The sequence below is a fragment of the Festucalex cinctus genome, chromosome 5 (genome assembly GCF_051991245.1).
Source record: "Festucalex cinctus isolate MCC-2025b chromosome 5, RoL_Fcin_1.0, whole genome shotgun sequence".
In the NCBI taxonomy this organism is placed as follows: Eukaryota; Metazoa; Chordata; class Actinopteri; order Syngnathiformes; family Syngnathidae; genus Festucalex; species Festucalex cinctus.
The window spans coordinates 5,830,001-5,854,598 of NC_135415.1; the positions used below are offsets into that span (position 1 = coordinate 5,830,001).

The 24,598-nt window shown below is 38.9% G+C and overlaps 2 protein-coding genes across 6 annotated transcripts in view; both read right to left on the reverse strand.

Annotated features, from left to right (window-relative positions):
• The window catches only part of rbm19 (RNA binding motif protein 19), a 7,384-nt gene extending 511 nt beyond the window's left edge, over nt 1-6,873 (reverse strand). The window contains exons 1-23 of the mRNA XM_077521325.1: nt 6,710-6,873; nt 6,433-6,615; nt 6,237-6,350; nt 6,092-6,130; nt 5,506-5,734; nt 5,199-5,449; nt 5,061-5,120; nt 4,895-4,973; nt 4,709-4,780; nt 4,410-4,616; nt 4,183-4,313; nt 3,952-4,079; nt 3,788-3,884; nt 3,567-3,677; nt 1,666-1,866; nt 1,514-1,583; nt 1,280-1,425; nt 1,144-1,204; nt 932-1,011; nt 784-839; nt 471-587; nt 276-381; nt 54-174 (exon numbers count right to left, since the gene is read on the reverse strand). Coding sequence (XP_077377451.1) covers nt 54-174; nt 276-381; nt 471-587; nt 784-839; nt 932-1,011; nt 1,144-1,204; nt 1,280-1,425; nt 1,514-1,583; nt 1,666-1,866; nt 3,567-3,677; nt 3,788-3,884; nt 3,952-4,079; nt 4,183-4,313; nt 4,410-4,616; nt 4,709-4,780; nt 4,895-4,973; nt 5,061-5,120; nt 5,199-5,449; nt 5,506-5,734; nt 6,092-6,130; nt 6,237-6,350; nt 6,433-6,615; nt 6,710-6,745 — 2,695 coding nt within the window. The 5' untranslated portion in view covers nt 6,746-6,873. The remainder of the gene's footprint in view (nt 1-53; nt 175-275; nt 382-470; nt 588-783; nt 840-931; nt 1,012-1,143; nt 1,205-1,279; nt 1,426-1,513; nt 1,584-1,665; nt 1,867-3,566; nt 3,678-3,787; nt 3,885-3,951; nt 4,080-4,182; nt 4,314-4,409; nt 4,617-4,708; nt 4,781-4,894; nt 4,974-5,060; nt 5,121-5,198; nt 5,450-5,505; nt 5,735-6,091; nt 6,131-6,236; nt 6,351-6,432; nt 6,616-6,709) is intronic.
• Nucleotides 6,874-8,303: 1,430 nt separating this feature from the next.
• Nucleotides 8,304-22,305, reverse strand: slc2a11b (solute carrier family 2 member 11b). Of its 5 annotated transcripts, XM_077521329.1 has the most exons (13): nt 19,897-21,254; nt 18,560-18,747; nt 18,197-18,295; nt 17,813-17,973; nt 16,478-16,602; nt 16,263-16,392; nt 15,314-15,462; nt 14,311-14,504; nt 14,037-14,147; nt 11,292-11,393; nt 11,115-11,190; nt 10,895-11,022; nt 8,304-8,712 (listed from the first exon to the last, which is right to left on the reverse strand). In XM_077521329.1, exons 2-13 carry the CDS (start codon nt 18,641-18,643, stop codon nt 8,521-8,523), a joined length of 1,551 nt encoding a protein of 516 aa, XP_077377455.1. In that variant the 5' UTR covers nt 18,644-18,747; nt 19,897-21,254; the 3' UTR covers nt 8,304-8,520. The 5 variants fall into 5 exon arrangements, with proteins under 5 accessions (XP_077377455.1, XP_077377456.1, XP_077377453.1 ...); XM_077521330.1 differs by lacking the exons at nt 18,560-18,747; nt 19,897-21,254 and adding an exon at nt 21,783-22,305; XM_077521327.1 differs by having other exon boundaries at nt 18,560-21,254.
• Nucleotides 22,306-24,598: the final 2,293 nt, after the last annotated feature.

Here is a 24,598-nt window from a genome sequence, read left to right on the forward strand (position 1 = left end):
ATGACCTTGATTGCACTAATCCCGCACACTTTTCAAGTACTGAATGAATTCACCATGAAAATGTTCAGCTGTTTTCCGCCTCAATGTCTCCACTGTTTCCTCCGTATCAGCCCATTCCAGCACAAGGCGTCTTCCGTAAAGATGGGTGCTGTGGCACAAGGCAGCAAATGCTTTCTGGAGATAAAAACAAGCTTATCATTATTCAAACTGTATGGTAATTTAAACCCGTGATCATGATAGAGTAGTTTCAAAACAAAAATGTGTTTGCCTCAAACCTTTGCATCCTGCTTGGTGATGAAGTCGATGAAGCCAAAACCTCGATGACTCCCCGTACCTGCTGCTTTCTTCGGAAGACGGACTGTCTTCAGCTCTCCGAACGTACTGAGACAAACAACAAAGGATTTAGTGGATCCCCAATGGCCATTTACAAAGTGTGCCATATACAGCAGCTGTGTCTGTGTTTCTGCTACCAGAATAGTTCCCGAATTTCCTTGACGGTGGCTTGGAAGGGGACATTTCGCACAAGGATCTTTGACCCTGTTTGCTTCTTCTCCACCTGCTTTTTCTTGCGTGACACTTCAGCAGTCCTGCGGAAACCGGAAGGCAACAACATAAAAATGGTGGTGATAGCTGATTGTGGGCACAAAGCATGGGTATACTTTTTTTTTATTAAAGCAACTGCTAAACACAACTATTATCGGTGACTAGTCAACAAGCAAAACAGTCATTTATAGCAGCCCAAACCTCTACATTGAGTGAATGAGCCACTTTATATATTTTTACCTTGTAGCTCTTTCTGAAATCTTCAGCTCTAAGCTGTGTTCATCCACACTGCAGCGCTGGCGGAAATATGAAAGAAAAAGCAGTCAAGTGACTTACTGACGAGGCAATGGCAAGTTTTTTTCAACAGCGAGGAAACAAATCCAAATACCTGGAGTTGTCGCAAGGCTTTCTGCGCTGCCTCGGCCGTATGATATTGAACGAAACCATAGCCCATTGACAGCATTTTGCCTGAAAGTCAAAGCAAGTATTGCTTTAAAACAAAAAATCAAATACCTAAATCAGTTATCGTCTTTCTGCATACATGAATCGTTTCAGTGTGTGACCACCAAACGTGTTGTGTCCCACTTCAGTCGAAAATACCTGCTTTGTTTTTTTTCTTGGAGATTGTGCATGACTTCACCTTGCCACATTTGGAGAAGGTCTGTTAGAAAAGGACACATAAGCAGCAATTAAAAACACTGACTTCTGATATTAATTCAGAGTTACAAAAGTGTACCTCTTGAAGTGTTTCCTCCGTCGTGCTGAAATTGAGATTCTTGATGAAAAGTGTGGAACCTGCAACACACTCATCCTCCTCCTCTTCTTCATCCTCATCTTTTTCTTCCTTCTGTTGCTTCTCCTCTTCCACACCCTTTACTTTCACTTGGTTAAACAGATCCACACATTTGTCATTTAAAAATAGTACTGGTAAGTGTCTTGAAAGGGAGAGTGAGTGTGATATCGAAAGTACCTGGCGCTGGTTCGGCTGCAACAAACACCCCCATGGGCGCCCACTCCAAATACAACGGGACGTGATGGAACTGTGATACAGAGACAAACCCAAAATGTTTGAGTCATCCCCACATGATGCTATACGCAAATGAAACAGGGGTTAAATAAAACCTTGCTGTAGGCCAGTCTCGTAAAAGCTCGCTTGGCTTCAGTGGGCTCCAGGAACTCGATGATGGCGGTGAGGCCGGAGGGCGGCAGCAGCACCCGCCCCAAAGAGCCATGAGTGGAGAAGAGCTTCTCCAGCTCCGACACCATCACTCCGGATGGGAGGTTCTTCACCAAGATCACAGTTGTGCTCCTCTCTGCAGCCGCCTACACACCAGGGTTATTTTATTATAGTTGTGGAATTTTCATTATAGTTTAGTTTTTATTTTGTTTGGAGGTTTTTTTTTGTTTATTTATTTATTTCTATTTAAATATAGGATGTATACACATGAACTCCTTCTCAGTCTACACCTCTGGGCTTCTGTTAATGTGTGGTGGTGATTTTTTCCTAAACCCCCACCCCCCAGCCTGTATTTTGCCATTTTGTGTTTGTTTTGTCAACAGCGGGACGTTTCTGTGGACAGACAGTTGTTTACCCCACCAGCCAATGGCAGAGCAGGGGGTGGCGGGGGGCGTGTCACTCACTGTCCCAGGCGGGGCCGGGCGAATTTTTTCGGCTGCATGACGTCACTCCCGCGGCAACTTGACAGCACGCACGGATTTTTTTTCCCCCACTCACTCACTCACTCACTCACTCACTCACTCACACAAGCTTGCATGTGTGAGTGAGTGAGTGAGTGAGTGAGTGAGTGAGTGAGTGAGTAAAAAAATGTCTGCGATGTGCCCCCCGCCACCACCCGCTCTCCTGAGTGAAAATGGAAGATCGTGCCTTTAATTTAGTTAGCTTTAAGTAGTTTTTAGGGCAACTGTTTTTATTAGTTTTAGTTATTTTTTAAAAAATCCTTAGTTTTAGTATTAGTTTTCATTATTCAAAAATGTTGTGTATTATGTGTGCAATATTTAATAAAAACTTTGGTAAAATAAAAAAAGCAACGCCCTTCTGACCCCGCGTTGCATTTCGGCTGCTTCTAAATGCTATCACTTATGCGCGACACACTGTCAAAGGTCCTAATTCCGGTTAATGTTGAAATAAATATACTCAAATCACATTTAACCCTAAAGGCTCATGTATTAAATTAATTATCAAAGACGAAAACTAAGGAGATTTTCACTATAATTATAGTTTTGTAAACGTAACATGTAGTTTCAGTTTTTTTTTTTTTTTTAGAACATTTTAGTTTTTATTTTACTTTATTTCATAAACCAAAATGATTTTTGAATTTTTTTTTGTTATTTTGTTAGTTTTAGTTAACTAAAATAACCTTGCTAATGAACACAATTTAAAGTATGGAGCGAGTTACCTTCTCTTTAAACCAAAAAAAAATAAAAAATTTCTTCTGTTTTGGGAAAAATTGATTATGTTTATAAATCAAAAAAGTGACTCTTGAACCACTGTATAAGAAGACCTGTAATTAGTACTGTATTATCTTTTTCTGTAATGTGAAATTGATGGCTAAATGTATAAATGTGTTTGTTGTTTTGTTGTACCTGAAAAGGTTTAAAAAATAAAGTTAAAAAAAAAAACAATTAAATAACCATGCTACACCAGAAGAAGCAACTTAAAGGGGAAGTCAACACAATTTTTTTGACTGCATATGTTCTATGCAATCACAGCCAATCACAGCTCAGCTTCAGAAAACAACTACTTTGGTCGTTGCTTGAGCAACTGTGATGTCATCTTCCGTCGACATCAAGTAGCAAAATGGCCGCCCCGTGAGATGTATAAAAACGGCTGGATTTTGCTTCATAACTCTTATTCCACAAATGTAATATTAATTAGAATGTCATGTTTAAACTAGTGAGGTCACATATATCATATTATTGCCAACAAATGGTTAAGGTTGACTTCCACTTAAAGCTAGAAGAAAGTTGACCACTGTTAAGTGGGCGTTTCAGTCAAACCATACCTGACTGAAGGAATCCAAACTCACACCGCTGTCTAGGAGAAATTGCCGAGTCTCTTGGACAATCTGGGTCTCTCCCAGAGCCATTCGCACAGCAACACTTCCCTTTGTCTCCTGTAACACAATGACAAAAAGGGAAATACAAGAAAAAAACAGTGAAACATGACTTTGATTTGAAAGTCCAGCCTATTAGGAGATTATTGTGAAAAACAGGATGAAGTTACATGGTCCAAGACTTGACTTTTTGTGGTGTTGTATTTTTCCGCGATGGCATCAGCCACTGCGCTTGTGCCCAGAAAGAGTGTATTCCAGTTGTGTGAACTAAAAACAAAGAATTCAATCAAAAGGCAGCAAAACTAGATCACAACTTAATAGGAACGTGCTTAACCTGGAACTTGAAGCTTTGTTTTTTGCATCCATTTGACGTTTATAAGATGAGGAGCCAGGACCTCCAGCTTCTGAAGATTCACTTTTTTCTTTCTTTACTGTGGATGGAAGCAGGTGAAGCATCCTGCCCTATAAAAAAAAAAAAAAAAAAAAAAAAGACAAAATATTTATTTTAAGCATCCTGTAAACATTCACAAGTACGCAAGATCCTGCAGCATCATGTCAAACATACCTGAAATATGTGCCCGTCAAGTTGGGATAAAGCTGCCACAGCATTTTCTGGAATCATGTATGTTATGAAAGCAAAACCTTTAGGCCTCTTTGTTAGATTGTCAATGGGGAAGAGCACCTCGGATAAAGGACCTACAATAATGCAAAAAGCAAAAGAGCATTATTATTTTCGCTATGGCTAGCATCAACTGAAATGTATTCATCTGCGTTTGAGATACTTAAACTCGCCATGTTTAGAAAATATTTCTTTGACTTCTTCTTCTGTGCATGTATAAGGGAGGTTTCGGACAAAGAGACGTCCCGATTCAGCAACATCCTCTTCTTCCTCATCGTCCTTCAATTTTCTGGTGAAGTTTCTATCAATTATTTTGTCCTTTTGGTCAGTCTTGTTCCATCCGGATGCCTCTACCCGGAACACCTCGATGTAGCGACCTCCTAAAGACAAGCGGAAGCAATTTAACATATAGTGGCAAACAGTATAATAACTAAGGCCTTCATTACTTCACACTTTGAGATAGAGCTCTTACCTATATAGTCTTTATTCTTCTTCAAGGCCTTTTCAACTTCTTTTGCAGAGTGAAGATCTACATATACATAGCCTAAAACACATACAAGACCTTTACGTTGAGATATGTGCATTTTAGACCCATAGACAAGAAAACAAGCAAAAGTGTGTATAGCAATAGAAAAAAAAAATGCATCCCATAAATAACCTGTTCTGTTGCCGCTTTCATTTCTTCCAATTCTGATGGCAGCAGGCTTCTGTGGCGTCATGAATTCTCTAATTTGTTTCTATTTTGATAATCGGACAAGGTGTGATTAACAAAATTTTCTATTTTTTACCCCCCCAACATAAACCTTCACAACAAGTCTATTCACCTCTTTTACATTGAACGGGACTCCTCTGAGTTTAACCGTGAACTCTGTTGTTGGTTCCATCTGTAAGTAACAAAAACAGGGTAAATTGCACAAACAAAGTAAATATTGATTAAAATGTAAATTAGACAGATTCGTCACCTCTTGCTTTGCGTTTTTCTTCGCTTTTCTCTGCTTCTTGTCCTCAGAGGAAACAGAGGTGTTTGTTTTGAGGGTGTTATCTCGGTCCCCACTCTCATAAGCGCTGTCGTTGTGCTGTGCAGGAGCACCATCCTCTTTCTCTTTGTCAACCTTCTCATCGCCTTCATCCATGGCGTCCTCAGTTCGTACCACCTTTGAGCGAAGATAGTCCATATCTGACAGGCTGGACTTCAGAGCTTCTTTAGTGATGACTGCAAAACACATCATCAGGATATATTTCATCTTTTCATCGTTCACAGTTACTTACAGTCATCTTCACTGTCCTCCTCATCCTCTTCTTCTGTTTCCTCATATTCATTGTCTGATTGGTCAGAGTCAAAGTTGAGGTAATCATCGTCAACCGGCTTCTTCTTGCTCTTTGCCTTGTCGCCGTCAGGGTCGACCGCCTGCTGCAATGTATCATTCACCCATGTCGGCGCTTGACTTCGATTCTGATGCACTGACAGGAACTCCTTGAACGCGTCATCGTCCTCTAGCTGATGCACATGATAGATAGACAAGTTAGATTCGGAAATAAACAAAGGATGTTGCTGTGGTTAATGAAACTCCCACCGCCTTCACATGACTTTCTTGAAATGTATTTAGCCTACAGGTTTAACATCCAGCCAGAACATTAAGATACATGTTTCCAATCCATTTCAACATCCATTTTCAAAACCAGTTGCCATCACCTAGGTCACAAGTGAGCAGTCAGATCCAATACAAAAGATGTAAATAAAACATGTGACTTCATAACTACGATAACATAGTACAGTGGTGGCTGTAGCTTGCATTGATGTACAACAGCAATTATGTATTGTATTAAGAGGCATTCTTAAAACATTAAAACTCACATTTTTCAATGCACTGTTGGGCTCCTTTTCCCCCTTCTCCTGCAGATATAAGGCACAATTTACAAAACAATACAACACAGCTTGGTAACAAATCTAGTTTTCCTTCCCTTATTGTTTCTGTTGTTGGAATCAATGAATGACCCACCTTTTTATTAGCAGTTTTAGTCTGTGTGGCTGGTTTGTCTGGTTCAGAACTCTGAGTGTGTTTGCTCCAAGCTTTTGCTTTAGTGGGGTCACCAAATGCCTTACACATCTCCACCTGCAATGGAGCACACAAGTCACACATCACTCGCCATGGAAATGTCGCCTGTGAAGCTGACAGCAGGCCCACAAGAACATACCGTCACTCTGGATGTATCCACGAAGCTCCTGTTAAAATGCTTCAGCGCTGTATTCGCGTCCTCTTCGCGTTTGAAGCCGACAAAGCCAAACTTGCGGAACTTGCCGTCCTTGGTGAACTTGAGGGTGCAGTCAGTCACAGTCCCAAAAGCTGCAAACATGCCTCGGAACCTCTCCTCCTTCATCTGAGCACAATTTACCCGTTTAAGTCGCTTGATACCGTACGTAATGTTTAGCAATTCGTTTTTATTTGTTTTTTAATCAAAGCTTCTTACTTACCCCATTTGGGAGGTTTTTAACGATGAGTCTCGACATATTTTGGGCCTGTGAACTCTCAAAAGTAGTAAAAAGTTTGATTTTTGATTTGTCAACAAACGAGCATGGACAGCATCCTAGGTCGCCATGTTGAAGTGGGCTTCTTCGTCGTCGCTTTGTTTGGCTTCCGTTTCAAAGTGCGCCACCTACTGGAGCTGAGGTTATACTTAAAATGCCGTATCCGTCAGGTCATTCTTTGATAGAAAACAAGATCGTGTGTAAATATAAAGTAATTTATTTATTTTTAATAAAGTCAAAACAATTATTCATTAAATTGTGATAATTAATATTACATAATTTCTAAACCAATTATCTTATTTAAAAAACATGTGAAAAATGTACATGTGATTTTTGTGAAGGCAACAAATATTCCAGGAATCGATTCGGTCAGATTAAAGAACAGATTAGGCATGTTTCACCCAATTTATGTTATTTTAATTTAATTTAATTGTCTGAACTCTTCTGTCAAAACATAAGGTATGCCCAGCCTAGCCTACATATAAAACTAATGGAAGAGTTACAGTGTAGTAAAATATATGATTATACAAAAAGTAGCGTTTGGTTTTGATTTAAATAGTCAGAGGGGCAATTTAACAGTGTTTCCTCATGTACATACTTAATATAATGTAGCTTACTACACAATTTTGCGGGAAATATTTGAAAAAGCGTCGGCACGGTAGTCTAGTGGTTAGCACGTCCGCTTCCCAGTTCTGAGGTCTCCGGTTCGAGTCCAGGCTCGGACCTTCCTGGGTGGAGTTTGCATGTTCTCCCCGTGCCCGCGTGGGTCTTCTCCGGGTACTCCGGTCTCCTCCCACATTCCAAAGACATGCATGGCAGGTTAATTGGGCGCTCCGAATTGTCCCTAGGTGTGCGTGTGAGTGTGGATGGTTGTTTGTCTCTGTGTGCCCTGCGATTGGTTGGCAACCAGTCCAGGGTGTCCCCCACCTACTGCCCAGAGCCAGCTGAGATAGGCGCCAGCAGCCCCCGCGACCCTTGTGAGGAATAAGCGGTCAAGAAAATGGATGGATGGATTTGAAAAAGCAGTCAATGATGCCGTTCTGCACCACAATCAAATGGCTAACTATAACCTCTGAAAGAGTTTGAAAAAAAAAACAAAAAAACAACTGTATATGGATGTAATTGTAATGTAGTTGCTAAAGCAAATATTCAAATTGTTTGAAATCTCATAAAAAAATTTAAAAAAAAAATCGAATTATGGACTCCTTCACGTGAACGGTGCAAATTGAAAATACTCTTTTGCCTCTGTTAGTCATGAACCCTTGGAATCATCGCCACCTTTCCGATGCTTACCACACCCCTGGTTGCTTCTATTGTGAATCTCAAATTTAGAATGAAGATACACATATGTTCAATTACTTAAATGCACACACTGTTTTCAAATTCTTATTTGGGGAATGGCAATTTAAAAGTGTATGTGTGTCTGACAGTACATAATATGTCATCATGTGTTTTTTGTTTTGTTTAAAGTTCATTAGTGTAGTTTCTTCTCCCAAATTCAGTACTATTCACACAAAAATGCAAAGCTCTCTTACCAGTTTGATCAATATTTTTAATAGTTTGTGTTTTTGAAAAGGAAAACTTCATTGGTAAATCACAATTCATTTTTTGAAACTTCAGAGAACAAGAATACATACATTTAAGTAGCAAAATGTTGAACTCTATGTTACAACAATTCAAAAGGCAGCTTTGTGACAAATACAAAACAAACAAAAGAGAGATATATTAAATCGAGGGTCATAAGATACAGTACGTGTTTATATTGAGGTTGCCAACAGTGTCGTCCCAGAGCCGTTATTGCCATGGTCTGTTTTTCTCCCAGTCTTAAACTCATTCTGGATTTCCAGAAAAGTTTTGTTCTTGGTTTCAGGAATGATAATGAATATGTAAAGTGCCACCAGGATGCAGATGGCCATAAACACCAGGAAACAGTACTGCTTCAGACCAAGCTGAGAAAACAAAACATAAATGCACACAAGTATGACCCACGTTCTCAATCAAAATAAATAAATAAATACAAATATACCAGTAAATAAATCTGAGCACAGCTGGGTGGCTCTAAGAAGATTATCAGGGAGCAATAAGGTTTTAGTTTAGAGTCGACTTCAAAGATACAGTGCATACATGCATTGCTGCCTGGCCTCATCTCTTAACTGATAATGTAATTCAGTCAGTCAAATCAACCTTCGACCGGTTAATTTGAGTCAATGATTATCAATAGCGATAACAACCTTGTCAATTCAAGATATTTATTGTTAAATGGTACATTGAACTAACTAAATCATGTTGCTACAAACGTGAGTGAAGATCCAACATGTGTTCATCATAATATGCTAACATTAGCCAAAAAATGTCCACCCTGCCATTGTCCACCATGTCAGCAATCACACATATTTTGCTGCTTACATGTACACTGTCCGCTTCAATTTAATATACTTAATATTTTAATAGCATGACATCTACTTAATACAATTAATATGAAGTTCAATGGAAAAACTCAGCTGTTGGGGGGCGGTGAAATGTAGGGATGTAACGATATCCAAACATCACAATACGATATTACCACGATATGAAGGTCACGATACAATAAATATCACGATATTGTGGGGGCGTTGGCGATATTTAAAAAGATCAAAATATTGTAAAAAAAGAGAGCTCATACTAAAAAAAAAAAAAAAAAAAAAAGCACAATATTGTGCTTTTGAACATAACAGCAATGCATATAAACCACCTACAATTGCTAATAACAATATTGAGGCACTTACTTGCTAATGCAAGCACACTTTGATCGCTTCACAAGCGAATTAGGTTCCCCTTCATCTGACAATTAGCATAGATTTGAAACAGAAGGCCAAAACATCCCTAATCAAAATTAAATTGCACTAATAAACTAGCCACTAGAGGGTGCTAGAACTGCACAAATGGAAATCAACCTGACTTTTTAAACAGATGTGTTCCTTTTAAATATTGTAAACATGACGACGACGATATTGTGGCAGTTTTAATATTACGATATATTGATTGCCCTTATCATGACATCCCTAGTGAAATGTGGTTTTAAAGGCACTTTATGGTTATAGTGACTAAACTGAGAGCCACTTGACCGCTCTTAGATTGAGCCACTAACACAGGGGTGTCAAACTCATGTTAACTCAGGAGCCACATGGAGGAAAATATATTACCAAGTGGGCCGCATCGGTAAAATAACAGTATATAACTTAAAAACGATTGCCGTCAATTATATGCTGATTTTCACTATTTGTGTGCCAGCCCTAAATTACGGAGCTCAACTGTAATCATATTGTTCCAAAAAATAATACAAATGCAAATGGATGCGGCAACACTGAGTCCTGGATGTGTTAAATCGACCTGTTTTGCATATATTCTGTTCCCAGAATGCATTGCATGGCTCAGTTAATGACGTTATAAGGACGCTAGATCCTTGTCATATCTATTTGTGTTTGTGTAATTGAATTTGTGTCGTATTTAACATGTTTGTCGGTCTATGATTAAAAGAAATAATAATAAAAATACTCCTACTACTACTCCTACTACTACTACTACTACTGCTAATAATAATAATAATAATAATAATAATAATAATAATAATTAAACAAACCATAACTTTAAGTTGTGTGTAAAATAATGACATCCAGGACGATTCCCCCGTACAAGTTGCATTGCTCATCTGAAGACTGCTTGTCAAGTTACACATTTTCTATATTTTGATTGTGGATGACTGACATAGTCTGACATTACAATTTTTTTTTATTTTTTTTATTTTTAACTTTACAAAATCATCTCCCGGGCTGGATTAAACCCCTTTTGCGGGCCTGATCCGTCCCACGGGCCTTATGTTTGACACCCTTGCACTAACAGCTTGTAGGTAGTCATTTTTTACATTGAAGAGGATGAATATGTCTGCAGAATTAGTACATTATTAATGAAAATTAAAACTGACTATTTTTGTTACACTGTAAATTATTAAAGTGGTCTTTTTACAATTACTGCACATGTAAAAATGATAGAATGTATCATTCATACATTTTCATTAATGATGACCATAATTTGACCCTAGAACCGATTATGTCTATGTGCTTTATTCAGTTTAACATCATATTTGCTACTTACCACAATAAAAGGAAAGACCATGCTGATGAAAAAGAAACTGATCCAGTTTATGGAGCCTGCAATCATGTAGGCTGCAGGCCGCACGTTTTGCGTGAACAGCTCCATAGTCAAGATATTAGTCACACCACCTTGGAACAACACAACACAGTCACCAGAAACAGATTATGTATGCACCACCTTCTGTTAAAAAGACTAAACTGACACAAATGCAAATTGTTACCTGGCCCTAATCCAAAACTCAGAATAAAGGCAAACACACATGCCATGCTGAGGTAGGGAAAAACTGGACTGATCTCCTGAGAGAAGCAAGAGCAAACCGGGAGGTCACATTCTGGACAGTAGCAAAAGCGCATGATAAAAACACGTTTTATTTATATGTACATGTGTGGTTTAGTACCTGAAAAGTAATGGTGAGAGTAAATAAAATGCAGCAGATACTCATGAGCGTGTATCCTCCAGTAATGAGCACTTTCCGTCCCAGATGCTCGATGAGCAAACCCTGTGATACATGAAGCACATGACAAGGCTGAAAACACTGCATGACAGCATGTTTTCCGTCTATCACTGACCTTTCATGCAACTTTTGTCTCTTTTGTTTTATGTGTTTTATAACTGCAATATTATAAAAATGGCAACTCATGCTGTTATTCGGTCAAATGTTATATTATCTTTGTTTATGAACATCAGGGTTTCTACTGTACATACTCCAATTCCAATGAAGTTGGGATGTTGATGAAAAAGACAAACATAGCAGATCTTTTTTCAACCGATAGATTTCTAATGTAGCTTCATCAACATTAACGAATAAATCCCAACAACACATTTGTTAGAATGCAACAAAGTACTCATAAAAGGATGGGCCTTAGATTGTTCGGAAGATTTCTCAATGTGCACAATGCACATAAACAAATTCACCAGTAAATAAAGTTGAAAAAAATTCTAAATACCATATGGATGGTAGGAGTTGTTTAGTTGGTGCTGGATTTTACTTTGATTTATCTTTCCTTTCTTTGACCTTTCCTTTCCCCTGTCTCCTGACCTTCTGAACTTCAAGACTCTGGCAAGACTCTGAAGTATCCGGTTAAGGTGAAGGGTAATGGGATTTTTATTAGGTTTTAGGTGAATTCATGAGTATAAATTTCCACGTATTTACACGCACACACGCCCGCACGCACATATGCGACACAAACGCACACATACGCACAAAAAAAAGAGAAAAAAAAAGAGAGAGAGTAATGATGATAAGATGATGAATCGGTAAGAATGCCGAATGAACAATTCTGAGCTCTCCAAAAAAACCACACAATAATTAAAAAAAAAAACATAATTTTTTTTTTAAAAAGATAAGAATGTATTTTTTACACAAGTCTGCACGGTTTCACAACACTAACTGAGATTAACATGGGATGTTAGAGTGAGTCGAGGAAAGATGCCTTGTGACCTTCTATAGCTAATCATTTTTGAGACATCCCCCAGAAAGGCCACAAGGCTTTACTTCGCATTCAAGTGTTCCATTCAGTTGTAAGTGGCAATATAAGGTCAGAAGCTAAATAAGTTAACCAAACTAATATACTGAATGAATGAATGTGTTATGGCAGCAGTGTTTTAAGTGGGCCGGAACATACCGGTACGGAGCTCCGGCACTTCTAAAAATCTCCCTTGAGCGTTCCAGTACTTCTCAATGTGCAAAGAACGTACTGTCACAGTCTGTCAGCGTTCCGGTATGCTTGACAATCCATATTTTGATCCCAAAATGCTGTTCCGCCGAGGGCCGTTCGTCCACTGACTTACATATAATATGGAAGTCCGTGCGCTCATCGCCAAGCGTGTGATTACTCCAGTTGTGATATATATATCAGTGCTGTACGACAGAAGCGTGCTTGCGTCATTCAACGTGATGCTAGCATAGCCCGTTTTTTTTTTTTTTTTTTTTTTTTTTTTTTTTCCCTAGCCCGATGCTAGCCGACCCCAATGCGTGTGTCATATAGCTCTTGAGTTAAGAAAATGTTGAGAAAATCGCTACTGTGCTGTCCTGGCTCAAAGCTTCAAAATAAGATCGTCAGACTCTGCGGTGGATTCGCAGGCTGACAGCACGGACGTAAAAATAATAATAATGACAATAATAACATGGATTGCTCATGCCAAACAAGAAGTGAAGCCAGCGGTAAGCTTATTTTTTCTCCTCTACGGCGAACGAAAATATCAGTGTGTGGGGTACGGTTGTACCAATAAGTATAAAATAAGTGTGGAAGAAACTCGAAATGATTGAGTAATAATGTGAATATAAATTTTCTTTCATAAGATATTTTTCCAACTGCTACTCCAAGCAAGTCTGCATGTTGTCAGAACGATCAACAATGAAATGAAAGCAAAGCACACTGTGAAATATAAACCTAACTTCTGCAAGTCACCATTTACGATACTGAGATGATATACTCCGAATGGTTGATGCAAACAATGAAGTTGCTAGACTCTCATTATCCCATATAGGGATCCTGATTCCTGGCGTAAAACACTCACTGATAAGTGTTTTCAAAAAATAACAGAATTTGTTAGTAGCAACCTAATTACTGAGTGGCCAGAATATTAGACGTGACTGATACTGATGAAAACACAGGACAATATAATATTGTACAATTATATAGTATATAGTATATATACTATTATATAATATATAGTATATAATATAAATTTGTGGGCATGTGATTGTGTCATTTCACTCACCACAGTGCTGGTTATATTAATTAAAGTGTGTGTGCGCATCAACCTGTGTCAGTCCTGAATATTTCCCCTTTAATTTTATACCTACACAATGGTATTAAATAATATTTAATAATAAAATATTTTTCTGCATTGTTCTCAGTCCAGGAAAAGGTCACCGCTCACCAATGAGATATATATATATATATATATATATATATATATATATATATATATATATATATATATATATATATATATATATATATATATATATATATATATATATGAATTAGAGGAGTACGGCACTTAAAACACTGGTTATGGCATCATACAGTATTTGTACAAACATGCCTCATTTTGAATCCCGAATGTCAGAACTGTGAGGCAGATGTGCTAACCACTTGTAAAATTAAGAACTTAGATGAATACAGGTACTTACACAGGTCAAAGCAGTGATGCATTCACAGGCACCCGTGCCTACTGTTGCATATGGTATTCCCTCACTGGGAATTCCTGCTTGCGTAAACACATAATCTGCGTAGAAGTAAATCTACAGCAAAAATAGATAAGAATAACAAATTAAAGTCTCAAATCAACCTTAATTTAGAAATGTTAGCCAAATGAAGACTGCTTATAGGATCCACGTGTGACGCGAGCATTTGGAGCAATACACAATAAGCCCTGTGTTGCGAAAGAGGTAGTACATTACATACAGCATTGATTCCGTTCAGCTGCTGAGCTGAATTGAGAAGCATGATGGTGAGAAGCTGCCAGCGTATGCTGCGGTCTGCAAACAGCTCCCATGGTTTCTTGGCTTTGAATTCCTCCTGGTCCAGGTTGTTCTTCTCCTTCTCCATGTCTTCCAATTCGCTATCGGAATCAGCTGCACCGTGGAGCTGCCTGAGGGCTGCATGCAAGCAGATGATGCACCACATGGGGTGATTGTGTTTAATAATCAAGATTCACTGCATCAAAAGTGATCACAGGAAAATATATCTCTCTGCCGCAGGTGATTTTGAAGACTGACTACAGTATATTGAATGTTCTCAACCACAGCCATGTGCACTGGATACTAACATTTAAGGACACTGAGAGAACAAAACCAAAGCATGCACTGTTTAAAAAAAAGAAGAAAAAAAGAAGAAGTAATATTTACTTAAAAAAACCTAGTGAAGTTTTTCCACTCAGAAATTCTAAGTAAAATTTACAAGGAGAGTTTTCAGTACATGTTACCAGTTTATAAAATAAAATAAAATAAAATAAAATAAAATAAAATAAAATAAAATAAAATAAAATAAAATAAAATAAAATAAAATAAAATAAAATAAAATAAAATAAAATAAAATAAAAAGCTACTCAAGGGTTGAGGAACAAACTCACAAACTTAAGGTTGTGAGACAGCCACTCTACCACCTGAGCCATGCCGCTCCTGTTGTGTGTTAATATATTGATGGTGTCAGGTGGAATCCTTGTACTGTACTTACAAGAGGTCTGATTTTGGACACACCAGCAATGCAGTATAGTGGCAAACAGCAAGAGTGGCATGGCTCAGGTGGTAGAGTGGATGTCTCAAAAGCTGATCAAAGGTCATGAGTTCATTCCTCAATGCTTGAGTAACTTTTTTTTAAATAATAAACTGGTAAAATGTACTAAAAACTCTCCTTGAAAAATGTACTTAGAATTTATGAGTGAAAAATCTTTCAGTTTTTAGTTCACCTTTTCTGCACCCCTCATAATCTCCTCTGTCAATGAGCAGGAAGCGTGGACTCTCCGGGAACCAGGGGAGCATCACGAGCTGCATGACTGCTGGGATGCATGTGGTGGCAAGTAGAATGGGCCAGTACTCTTCTTTACCCAACAGCTCCCTGCTCAACCACACAGATGTTAGAGCAACATCCTTCTTGCACCCCTAATTTACAAATACAGTGGTGCCTTGAGATAGGAGTGACACGAATAGCGATTATTCTTAATAAAAGAGGCTTCAAGCTGTTTATTGTCAATCCCATTTTACTGTTAAGTTACACAAAAGTAAGAGAAATAGTCTGCATGTTGTGTATTTAAAACAAAGACATAACTTTGACTTAAAGCCTAATTTGAAACAGCATAGACAGGCTAACGAATAGCAATGGTGCTATTACATCTTAAGCAAAGGATATTTGAAGTCAAATTTAAAATAAAGCAACAATACTCATAGCCATGTACTGTATTCTTTATCCTCTGTGAAGAGCCACTATTCCTATGGTCTACTGATGGGCGGAGACTTTCATGAGATCCTTATGTCTGTACTACACTGCCCCTGGTGGCCAAGTTGCGCACACCAAAGTTAGCAGTGCAATGTCCACTGAAGTGAAGCAAAAACAAGTGGAAAATACTGATTAATTGATTTACCTGTTATGTATTTAATTTTGTCATTGCTGTATGTTTTTTTAATTAAATGCAATATTATACAGCAGTGGTTCTCAAACTTTTTTACACCACAATTTCCTGTTGGTTTTAGGAGGCTGGATTGAATTAATGACATTAATGTGAGAAGTGATTTGAGATACAAATGTTCCGAGCTACGTGCAAACGCTTGACTTAAGGCACCACTGTACTCCCATGTGGCAATGTTTTAAATGCTATAAAAGCATTAGATATATGCCAGTTTAAAAAAAAAAATGTTTACTTGAGGCCCATCACTTGTCCAGTGAAGATCCCACCCGTCACAAAAACGGAGGTTCCCATTCCCATGAGGCCACGGATAGATGTTGGAGCAATTTCCACCAAGTACAAAGGTTGAACACAAAGACCAATGCCTATTCAAAAGACACACGGATTAAATTCATTTTATCAGACAAAAATCACATATGTGGATTTTAAGTCAAACAGAATGTGATGTACCTGCATTTAATCCAATGAGAAGACGTCCGAGGATGATTAGTTCAAATATTCCTGTCGGGTAGCTCAAACCCATCATCAGGGCAGCCAATATGGCAAGAATATTATTGACCAACAATGTCCCTTTCCTGCAGTGTCACAGACATATGACCTGTATTACATGCTTACACAACATCATTATTATACACAGTATTAAAGTGGAACCCAACATTAAACATATCCTGACAATAATATATATGATCTCACTAGTATAAGATTCTGATTAATATTACATTTGTGGAATATGAGTTATGAAGCAAAATCCAGCCGTTTTTATCTATTTTAGGGGGCGGCCATTTTGCCACTTGCTGTCAACTGAAGATGACATCAATGACCAATCACAGATCACCTGTTTTCTGAAGCTGAACTGTGATTGGTTGTTATCTGAGACTTGAGCAACATTGATGTCATCTTGGGTCGACAGCAGGTGACAAAATGGCCGCCCCCTGAAATAGATAAAAAATGGCTGGATTTCGCTGCTTAACTCATATTCCACTAACGCAATATTCACAAGAAAGCCATATTTAGAATAGTCAATAATTCTTTTTGGTGGGTGACTTCCCCTTTAATGATATTATTTAGGGCTGGGGGAAAAAAAAATCGATATTGCAATATATTGTTGCGCTCTCTGTTGTTATAAATTAGCGATACACTGAAAACGGTAGATATCGATGTCATGTGTCCAGTTGTGCAGTGTTAGGTTATAAATGTTTATGCACTTTAATTTGTCTCACTTTACAATGTTTACAGTTAAAAGGCTCAGAGGCAGTCAGGCACTATGCAGAACTTTGTGCATTGTACAAAGTTTTGTCTTTAAATAAATGCATAATTAGACATTTTCCTTTTTATGGGCATTTGTTTGGCTTTTTCAGTCACATATCGTGATATATTGCTAATTTTTTTTAACAATATATCAAAAATCGTAGATATCGTGTATCGTGATATTATCGATATCCTTGAGTCAAATATCGTCACAGTATCGAATAGTGGTTTACCCGTATCATCCCCCCCTAATATTATTATGATGTCATTGTGGGGAGGCAATCTCATGAGATTGTAATAAAGTCGTCCTCCACTAAGGGTTTTCATGAACAATATCAATGGTTGTTATTGTTGCGATACTTCGCACTGGTGTAGAAGTTCACTAAAATGTGTTTCTAATATGTTGTTCATCTCATGTTGGGATTATTATTAACCTGGTCAGGGCAGATTTATTTACACAGCTTTTGCATTGGATAGGTTGTGCAGAGTGACCAAATTAAACAATGTTTTTATGATTAAAAAACAAAACAAACATACCTTCCCAGTTTTATAGACAGTGTTCCTCCAATTGAAACTCCTATTAGTCCTCCAAGTGTAAATACAGACACAATAGTGGACCACATTAAAGTGAGAACACCAGCTGCAATGTCACTTTGGTAACGCTCTGTCCATGTTTGGTTGATGAAGTTTTGCACATACTACAAACATGAGAAGGGACAAAACATAAATGTGCCATCCATTTTATTTAGCTGTCAGTTGAATATGGGCGAGATGTACAAAACATCCCGGACTGATCGACAGTCAATCTCAGTTGGCACTTATTGAATAGAATAATGATCATTCATGCTTACTCCTCGGACTGTGAGGCGGACATTATATCACTAGCGCACCATGCTTCCAAGGTAAAAACAGCCGCATTACCTTGGTGGGTGCATTAATGACAGAGACGTTATATCCATACTGGAAGGTCCCTCCGATACAAGCAGCAAACGTAGCCAGAAGAAGGGTTTTGTTTGGCACCTGCCAGAGAAAAGCAGAAGTGCACAAAAAAACAAAAAACAAAAACTGAATATGTGAATACTGTTGCTACAAAGGAGTACCCTGAAAACAAGAAGGAAAAAAAAAACATATAGGGCCTACGGCTATGACAATAAGAGGATCAGATTTAGTAACTTTTTTTTTTTTTACTTCCTCACAGTTTATTTTAGTGTAAATCTGAAATTCTCAGCGTAACCCTAATATAGCCTTAACTCATGCTGACACTACTTAACAAAATTCACATACCTTCAATGGCGGCTTTGTTTCTTCGGCCTCTTTAATTAACAAAGGGGTATATTCATCGTTATTTTCCCAATTTTCTTTTGACATTTTTGCGCACGCTGCTGTGTGCCAGTAGTATCCAAAACTGTATGTTGCTCACTGAGCGTCCTCCTCATGTAGAGGATGAATGTTAACAAGGGGCTGGTTTTATCCTGCAACAACACAGTGGTTCGTATGCCTAATTCGACCGCAGCATGTGAAAAATCGACTTATCTTCCCACTCTGGGAAGATGTCTCGCAATGAGGCCATGAAATGTTGACGCGTCACAAGCGGATTTCTTTGAAAAGATGGGCTCAAATGAACATTTTACAGTGCAACTTGCACTTTTGACTGCACCTCAAAGCAGTCAACAATAATGGGCTTTCCCTACTAGTGTGTAGAGTGTTCGTGTGGAAGAGGGATAAAGCCTCTTTTTGTTGAGTCATTTCATTAAAGGATGCACCCAGAAAGTTTTACTACGAGCCAACGTAGTGTTTCAAAATAAAAGCCTTTTGAGATCTGAAAATGACTGTCATGAATTGTAAATTCAAAGTGACATTAAAAGTGACCCCAAACTTCTAACAGATATAGGTGCACCATCCCAGGAAGTCAATCTAAATCTAAAATAGTATTTCAGAATAAAATTATTCTCAAATCTACATTAGTTTTACATTTACAGTTGTTGCTACGTTGTCAACGTGGCATTAAAAGTAATCCCACGGTTGTCAGTCAACCATTTCCAATTGTACTTGTTACTAGACAATACCAGGATGCCACACTGGATGTTACATTTAAATCAGATTTTCCATTTCAGAATAAAAGCCTTTTCAAATCTGCATTAGTAACAGTCATTAGGCCTACAGTACATATTTCAAATGCATTTAATTATAAAATGCTATGTAAGATTTGTATTAAGATTCTGTGTGGCTTCTAGGAATAAATGCTTGCAAAATGTGAAACGGTTGCATGAAACAAAGGGATTCTTTGTTATGTAACTCTGAAATTGTATGTAATGACAGTCACGCATACAGACTTCACTGGGCTTTTCTAATGAGATGTGACAAGATTTGGATGAAACATTTTTGTTGCCATCATGGGGTAATTTACTAACTTCCGGAATTTGAATGGATGAGTGTTAACTGTGATTCCCCCCCCCATTATTCTCATTACGTATATCACAAAAGGTTTTTAAATTTGGAAGAATCTTACTGGGTTAAAACAAGAATGAACAAATTCCAGCCATTGTATGCAGATTATTAAAAGTATTTGCACAATAAACTCACAGCTAACTACAAAAAAATGGTCAGGTATCTTTTGTTACTTCAAGAAAACTTCAGCAGGTAATGGGCGGCTGTTTGACTGGAGCTGTCATGTGCTGAAGGTTGGATCCCAAAGCGCAGACACAAATAAGATTTTAACTATTTAGTCACATCGAGAGGCGTGGAACAAACTTGACTAGACGAGAAACAAAGAGAGCTGCACAGAGGACAGTGGTAACAGAAGTAATAATCCGACAAACACACACTTCTCAGACCGCTACTACAGACTGAATCGATCTGATGGGTTGTGACTAAGTAAAGGATTAAAGCTTGACATTACAAAGCTCATGACATCACATAGCATAAAGCCAGTTGAAACATCACATAGCGTTTCTCCAGTTGAAACCAGATGCTGGTTACATCAGTTCAAAACAGACACTTGTTACATCAGTACATAACACCCACTTGTCCTCTCACGGTCATGAACCCAAACTTAACCCTGGCGTGACCCAGACATGACAGGAGCTACCTCTAACTCCAAGGAGATGTCAATATACAAGTGAAGGAGGCCATCATTAGGTTGAATAAAAACACAAAAGTATGAACGAGGACGGGAACACCTAAGTACCGTAGAGGCAGTTTAACTGCATGGGCAAATATGATTTACGTTCAATCATGATATGGATTCTGACCAAAGATACGGAGCCTATAGGTCTACAGTAGCCTACTCTCTAATCACGTTCAACCAAATGCTTCATACTTTATGGTACAGAAAGACAATGACAACATTGCTAAGTGCTAACCTACGTATTATAAAATACTCAAGCAAGCAAACAAACAAACAAAAAAACAAACAAAGCTCAATAATTTTTGATCATCATTTGTCCAATCGCAACCTAGTGACCAGAATTAGAATGGCTATTAGATGGAAAATGTGTGGTGCACCCTCAACCTTATGGAACCTATCACTGAAAAAGACCATAGGAAACAGTACAAAATCTTACATTCTGGAATCATATTCTCTGATGTATTTTATTTTTCAAAGCTGCTCTATGGAGCAATTTGCTCGAAAATATTTTTACAATAAGCTTCTTATTTGGCCATTTATGACTCAAACATATTCTAATTAGGAAATTAACACCTTAGCTGTTCACAATGCATGCACGTGTGTACATGAAAAAGGAAGTGTGCAGTTGCATTTTTTGGCCACGCGTGGCAGTAGCGATTCGAAATTCAATTTCCTGCTTTTAGCAGCTTTAAACTATTGTTGAATATTTCCCAGCCACTCAAAGTAACCCAAGTCTGTTGAAAATATATTCTGCATTACAGTTTTAAATGGCAAAGTAAGTAATTTAATCTTGTAACTTCATCTGTTTGTCATATCTTCACATCATCTCCTTGGAGGGGACTTTGACATTTTTATCTTATATGAACAAATCAAAACAGATGCATTGCAGAAACTGTTTGGTTACCATACACATTGCATGACTTGAGTAATTTAAAAAACAAAACAAAATTGTGGCCATGGGGTTTTGGGTATTAGTACAGCAGAAAAAGAAGTACTGCTACTTAATTGCATTCCTTCAAATTCCTTTAAAATGTTAATATATGATAGGTAAAATTATCTGAAAGCTTTGAAGCCATAGGTTAAATTATTTATTCATTGAATAATAAATGCATGTACTGTATACTATAGTGTGCACTTTTGATTTGTTTGTTCACCCCCAAAACAATAAAACAATTCCAGATTTCATTTGGACTGCAATGAATCACTGACTGCCAAGTGAAAGTCGGATGATTTTTTATGTATTTATTTTTTATGTTTGATTGAGCATAATAGTGTTTGGAAAAGCAATACCTTTCAGTAATGTTTATTATAGCTCCTTTAGGAAAAAAACAGAAATCAATGTTTAAAATATATCAAACGTAAACTAGAATTTTGACTTACCCTTTTCTTTGTTTCAATAGGTGGTCCCTCACTGAGCTCCATGACAAAAGCACCAAAACAGCTATTATGTTTGAATCGGACGTAGATAATAAATGTTCCGCTTCAGACCAAAGTCTCGCATAATGGAATGCTGCTGCAAGGTGTAGCATATGATCTCTGCTCCACAGAGGGGGTGGGGGGGCGTGGTTCAGTAACCCCTCAAGATGCATTCTTGGGGCTGAGGCTTGTGATTTCTGACCCAGATACAGAACCATTATAAATAAATAAATAAATAAATAAATAAATAAATATAATAATTAGGGGGAATGTAAACAAACTGTTCATGCCATTGAACACAATTGCTGTAGATTATTCACAAAGAAAAAAAAAATTGTATGCCGATTGTAATGTTTTACAACAAAGAGAATATGATGCAAAAAAATAAATAAATAATAAATTCACTGCCCATTATAAAAAATAAAAACACTTCATAGTTGGCACAAAGCACAAGAACGATCCATGGAGAACTGCATATTAACTTAAAAAAAAAAAAACATAAATAATGGTAGGACATCAGTACCCTACGAATTTATGAGAATTGATTAAAAAAAAACAATGTAAAGAAAAGACAAAGACAAAGGTAAACAGATAAAAAAAATGCAAACAGTATTCAGCAATCCTAAAATAACATCTGGACTACATTAGCAATATTTCTACAATGCAGTCCAGTTTCCCTATAATCCCCATAAGCCTTTGGGAGGTTGCACTCAGTTATGCACATGATTTTTCAACTGAGGCTCAACTGGGGAACCATGAAATAAACTCGTGTGAACTGATGAAATAAGTTGAAATGTTGCTGTTCAGAAAAATAGCTACATGAGCAATCAGCATCGACAAGATCAGTCAAGAAGTGAAGCTTGATTCAGACAGGAGTATTCCCAGATGTTGGAGGCCTCATTCACACACCTATAGATTTAAAAAAAAATAAATAAATTTGTTAACAAGAATGAATATAAATGTTGTGAGTGGCTTCCTTAAGCATGTATGATTTATAGGACTGTTATGTCTGGGTTTGATCGCAAAACATGCCAGAAAAAGGGGCAAAAATGTTGCTGACTTTTCCTAAGTCTGACCTGATATCCAGGAATATCTTGTTTTTCTTTTTCTTTTTTTTTCTTTTTTTTTTTAAAGAGCTCAGAATTGTTCATTCGGTAGTCTTACCGATTCAACGTCTTATCATCATTGCTCTTTTTTTTTTTTTTTTTTTTTGTGTGTGCGTTTGCGTGCGTTTGCGTGTGTGCGTTTGCGTGTGTGCGTTTGCGTGCGTGCGTGCGCGTGCGTGCAAATACGTATAAATTTATACTCATTAATTCACCTAAAACCTTGTAAATATCCCATTACCCTTCGCCTTAACCAGGTACTTCAGAATCTTGCCAGAGTCGTGAGGTTCAAATGGTCAGGAGACCAGATAAAAGGTCAGAAAAAATAAAGAGAAAAGAAAGATAAATCAAAGTGAAATCCAGCACCGACCAAACACCATGCCTTCCCCATGGTTACAAAATCAAAGTCTTACGCCAACCCCGGAAGCCTCTAAATTCCAACAAATTAGCGAGATCTCAAGAGACCAGAGGAAAAACTAAAGAGAGGAAGGAGGGAAGGATCGATGAGGCAGAGTGAGATCCATAGAAGCCAGTACATCCAATCCATCAAAGTGAAATCCAGCACCAACCAAACCCCTCCTGCGTGGTTACAAAACCAGAGTCTTATGCCAACCCCAGAATCCTCAAACTTGCAATAAATTGAGATCTCAAGTGACCAGAGGAAAAACTAAAGAGAGGAAGGAGGGAAGGATAGATAAAGCAAAGTGAGATCCACAGACACCAGCACCCACTGATTCAAGGGGCTGTGGGAGGGAGAGGCAAATTCTGTTTGAGTTTCAGTAGATGCTGGTGCGATGGATCTGGCATGCATAAGGACCACCACCAAAGAAAGAAGCCGTCAACCGCGGTCCAGCAAAGCGAGCTCCCCCCCCCCCCCCCCCCCCCCCCCCCAAGGCCACCCCCAAGCCACCCGAGCGGACACCGGTCGGCGCTCCGACCCAGACGCCCGGAACACCCCCGCCCCAGCCCCCATCCCCCCACGACCCCCCCGCACCCCACCCAAACCCGCCACCCGCCACGACCCAGGCCCCCAAACCCCCGGCCCCCAAACCCCCGAACACACCCCGACCCCCAACACCGAAATACCCCCCCCCCCCCCCCAAACAAGCCCCACCCCCCCACGACCGCCAACCGCCCCGCGAACCCCGCCCCCCGCGAGTCCCCCCCCCCCGGAAACCGGCACCGGGCAGCAGCGCAGAGAGGGAAGACGTGCCCACCCCACCTCCAGCCGTGCGAAAGGAGCACAGCGGCCGCCGGAGGGGTGGAAGCAGAGGAGGAAGCACCGGGGGAGAGGCGGAACACCAGAACACCGAGCCCGGTGGGAAGAGGCCCCGGTCGTCACGCCAGCGTACTAGTGACACCTAACCCTGTTACTGAGTCCGCCAGGTCGCCGACTGGCGAGCTCTACCCTTACACCGTGAATGTGGCCCCACCCAGTGTATATACAAGTGTGTGCGTGTGGTGCATTAAAATTGGGAGCAGGTGAGTCGGAGCAGAGGGAAAAAATTTCCCCTACTCCGATACACCCGCATCCCCCCCAAAAAATTAATATGTATATGTGTGGTGCATTAAAAAAGGAAATGGAGGGACAAAGTGGTGGGGCAGGGACACAGATGGGGGGACCACAGCTCTGCCAGGCACTGCAGTCCATCCCCCCTGATGGCTCCCCGCCCCAAC